This window comes from Malus domestica, chromosome 15, assembly GCF_042453785.1.
Source record: "Malus domestica chromosome 15, GDT2T_hap1".
Classification (NCBI taxonomy): domain Eukaryota; kingdom Viridiplantae; phylum Streptophyta; class Magnoliopsida; order Rosales; family Rosaceae; genus Malus; species Malus domestica.
Genome location: NC_091675.1, coordinates 43,458,307 through 43,462,768, shown reverse-complemented (window position 1 = coordinate 43,462,768; position 4,462 = coordinate 43,458,307). Strand labels below are relative to the sequence as shown.

The window sequence follows — 4,462 nt, the reverse complement described above, 5'->3', positions numbered from 1 at the left end:
CAACGTCACCCTCACCGACCTTTCGTTGACTTAAAAGTACTTCGTTTGTCAAACTACAGCCAACGCAAGATTTCCCTCCATATTGTTGCCGCAATTGCCGTTGGGCGAAATTTTTGTTTCAAGGAAATTGTGGTATGCAAGCCTCGATTTTCAATTTTGTCTGTTTAAATATTAATTCGTTGAGTTCATATTCTGTTAAGTTATCTGTTCGCATTTATTATTTATTAGCATATATAAATTGTCATTGATTGTTGACAATTATTGTTGATAATTATCCAAAAAATATTATTTCAACTTTGACGTACAGTTAATAAGAGTTAACTATACTAACATCCTTGTACGCAAATTAAAATGATAACTAGAAGTGCATGTAAAGTTTGTTGCACTCTCATAGTCAGAGAGAGTTGCCCTTAAAATTTACTGTGGAATCTTGTTGAGCTTGCAGTAACAATACTCGCCAAACTTCTTGGACTTGTACTTAGGTGGATTCTCGTTGTTCACAAGCTGTGAGAGAGGCCCTACTAGGTGCTCCTGTGGAGGCTCCATGAAAACTGGCCACGAGAGTCTTGCTTTCTCTTTATTCACCGTCGTTCTATGCAGCACACTTTTGTACCTTCCATTGCTCATTATCTACCATCAAATTGTTTATCATTTTATAAGTTTCATTAACAAAAGAGGATGATGCTGTCTACATACCTTTTTTAAATAATGCACATGCACTTGGGTGCAACCAAAATCTAATCTAGCATTAGGGTTCAATACAGAATTTAACATCTAATTTAAAAGATGATGACAATAATACAAATTTCTGGCTAGTACTCTCTTTTATACGTGGTATGTATTTTAAGAAAATTTCCTCAATGCTTTGGTGAAAGTTTTACTTATTTATTGATTTTTTTTTATTTTATCCTGAAATCCCTAAGGAGACTAAAGTCTGCTTTTTCTAAAAACTAAATGGTGCATGGGTAGCTCAAAAAGTAGCTTATACTGAATACATTGCATGTTATAAGCAGATGGGTTGCTTAAAAGTATGCACCATCTTTTATAGGATTAGTTATTGTAGACATTGAATGTTTGGCAACATAACAAGTAAGACTCTTCAATAAATATGAAATTGCTTAGAAGTATGATTAACGAATGTCGATGCATGACAAGAAGGATTAACAAATAATGTGCATGTATAAGTAAATGGGTTGCAAAGTATGCAGCTTCTTTTACAGGATTGATTATACACATAGATTGTTCGGAAACATAACACCTAACACTCTTGAGCGAGATGAAATTTCTTAAATAAATTTTTAATAGAGAGAGATGAGCTAGAGAAATGTATACCTCCATTTGATCACCAATGTGGATGACAAGGGCATTAGGGATGTACTTAACATCGTACCAATGGCCATCCCTGCATGCTTGGAGGCCTTGAACATCGTTGGGAACAAGAATGGTGAGTGCTGACATGTCAGTATGAGCCACAACCCCAAGAGCAAGGTCAGGGCGGGGACATGGGGGGTAATAATTTATTTTTAGAAGGTAAACCAAGTCATCCCCACCAGCAGCCTTCTTTAACTCGTGTCCTTCAATCCCCAACCCTAAAGATAGCATCTTGAACAACTTGTCCACCACCTTGTGGAGATGATTCACATACTCCTCACTGGCCTCCCTGCACCCATCAACATTAATTTGAACAACCATTTCTAATTCACATTAGTGCTCTTTTGTAAAACTATATTCTTATATATACAAAAAAAAAATTATTTTTTATTTTGAATAAACGATATTATCTACATTAAAATGAGGGATTTAGAAAAATGTCTTATAGAATATTAAAAATGAATTTTAGTCCCAAGACTCTTTTAATGCCAAGATACACATTTAATGTCTCCTTTTTATATATATAATTTTATGGTATCCATGAATTAAATTTTATGAAAATTTTGCAAATTTTAATACTTGAAATTCAAATTTATTAGTTTTTATTTGTTGACATTTTCCATCACCAGTTTATGGTAAGTATCTTATATAAGGAAATATTTTGGTAGAGACTTTTTGGTACACTTACGTTTTTGCATATTTTCTTATGTGCCACTAATTCATTACAATATATTTAGGTACGAACATTTAAGTACACTAGTTTAGCATAACATGTTTAGGTACGGACATTTTGGTACTCTAGTTTAGTATAATATATTTATGTATGGACATTTTGGTACACTAGTTTAGTATAATATGTTTACGTACGGATTTTTTAGTACACTTATGTTTTTGCATATTTTCTTATGTGCCACTAATTAATTACAAAATATTTAGGTACTGACATTTCGGTACACTAGTTCAAGAAAATATATTATGATACGAACATTTTGGTACACTAACTAGAGGTAGTTAAACAAAATTAATGAATTAAAATATATATAATAATAAATTTAAAATTTAATGTGGAGACATTAAATAAGATATCTATAAATATTCAATTTGAATTATATACACATTAAAGGAATAAAATCAATATTTAATTTAACACTAGAATTTTATTAAATTTTAATCTTCTTCAAGGACTAAAGTTCAAAAACCCCTATTTTAAATTCATTTCTAGTGTATTGGATCTATATTCAAACTTATATTCAATTTAATATTTTTATGTTCTGTATCAAATTTATGGATCTGTATTCGAATTATATTCAACTTAATATTTTTATCTTCTGGCAAGTGATCTTTACCATAGTAGTGGAAAAGTATTGAGTCCTTACATAATGGTGTGGGTTCAAACTCAATCGATGGCTAATCAAATATCTAATTTAATAAAATCTATCGTGTGACAAAAAAAATTATTTTTATCTTCTGTATCACATTTACCGGTGTTACCAAAATCACTTTTTGTAAATTTTGTCCATCCAAGTTATGGTGCTATAATGCTTAAATTTATGGGCTAAACGTTAACTAATGAGACTGGCTGCCCACACATATTTTAATGGCAGTTATGTGGGTGGGGGGGAGGTTTTTATTTTTTAATTTTTTTGGTCCACATGATGTGAGAATTTTCTTTTTCCTAAGCCAATCAATTACGTGATTTACAAATGTGATCTGTATATGTATCTCTAAATCCTAAAATGTAATTTCTTTCGCAAATTAAGTATTATGTTGTATTATTCTACATATTACACAGTAGAGAATGTAGATTGTAATCATAATATTGTGGTGTAAATAGATCATTGTGTTAATGAAAAATGTATAGCTCACATGATGATGGTCACGGGAAGGTTGAAACATCTCAGTAAGTCTTCCCAACGCAATAAGGATGGACTGTCGTGACCAATTCACCAACTAATCCCCTTTTGAAAGAGATAAAAAAAAAAAAAAACATATAGCATGTCACTTTATTTTTCTTTCTTTGTACTTACTCTTTTTTTTATATATAAAAATGAGGACAACTAGTGGCAAGTTACGGTTTTCCACCATTTCTGGGTCCAGAGAGACTATAGGTAATTTCATCCTCCTCGTGACCATATTCAAGCGAACACACCAGCTTAGAGCTAGGAGAGGTTTGACAAAACCTAGCATGCCATATTACTGCTCAATATAAAGTGAGTCGACTAACCTGTAAGAAGAAGGATTTTTAGGCCAGAACTGGTAGTTAATGGCAGCAGGAGGCCAAACCCTATGAAATAAATGGTCCACCCACCCTTTCTTGCCTTCCAGTTCCTTCTGAAGCCGTGTTCCGTACCCTTCCACAGACTTGGAATCTGGAGGTTTAGCGTAAACCTCCTTTTCCTCTTGTGGAAGCTCAAAAAATATCCTCCCCACCTCTTGCAACTTTTTTATGGCCTCATTGGGAATGTCATGGTTCACAATCTGGTACATGCCCCAGTCACGGCTCGCCTCGACAATTTGGTTGAGGATCTTTTCATCGTCCTGGATGCTAAAATCAATGGTAGGGCACTCCAGGGTTGTCCCATGTACGGTTGTGATTCCTGGTTGCTCATTCTTTGACCTAATGAACTCCGCCGGGATTTCGTCCTTGGATATTGAAGCAATGTCTTGCACTCTCTCATGCGCATGCATTTCGTATGTCTTCTGGATATTTCGATGGATTGTCTGAGCAAAACGAATTTGAAAGATGCTGTCAGGGTTTTTTTGCGGTGTTTGCTCAGGTCACAAAGTCATAAGCTTGCCATGAAGCACGTATTTATATTTGTGTGGCAACAAACCTTCCAAACAGAATTTCAGAAAGGTGGTAATGCATGACTGAAAATGTGGGAGGGGGGTGAACGTGGCTCATTGCTTTTCACCAGCTTAATTAGATAGTTTAACTACCCCCTTTCGCACGTTCCAAAAAAAAAAAAAAAAACAAAGCTATTTTTATAGCCCCTCTCTCTCCTAATATAACTCTCTTAAAAGGAAAGAAAATGAAATCTAGCTTAACGAACATTCCTAATATAACCATAAACTCGAAACTACCCTAGAT

General features: G+C 33.9%; 1 protein-coding gene across 1 annotated transcript; it reads right to left on the bottom strand.

Annotated features, from left to right (window-relative positions):
• Positions 1 to 258: 258 nt before the first annotated feature.
• LOC114821784 (flavonol synthase/flavanone 3-hydroxylase) lies at positions 259 to 4,261 on the bottom strand. Its single transcript, XM_029095133.2, has 3 exons — positions 3,596 to 4,261; positions 1,333 to 1,660; positions 259 to 630 (listed from the first exon to the last, which is right to left on the bottom strand). Exons 1-3 carry the CDS (start codon positions 4,057 to 4,059, stop codon positions 418 to 420), a joined length of 1,005 nt encoding a protein of 334 aa, XP_028950966.2. The 5' UTR covers positions 4,060 to 4,261; the 3' UTR covers positions 259 to 417.
• Positions 4,262 to 4,462: the final 201 nt, after the last annotated feature.

Bases quoted from the DNA above. Each gene is read 5' to 3' on its own strand.
- LOC114821784 (XM_029095133.2), bottom strand. From the start codon at position 4,059: ATGCATGCGCATGAGAGAGTGCAAGACATTGCTTCAATATCCAAGGAC. The intron at 1,661-3,595 runs GTTAGTCGACTC...TGATGGGTGCAG, and splicing joins AAAAATCCTTCTTCTTACAG to GGAGGCCAGTGAGGAGTATG. The intron at 631-1,332 runs GTATACATTTCT...ATTTGATGGTAG, and splicing joins ACATTGGTGATCAAATGGAG to ATAATGAGCAATGGAAGGTA.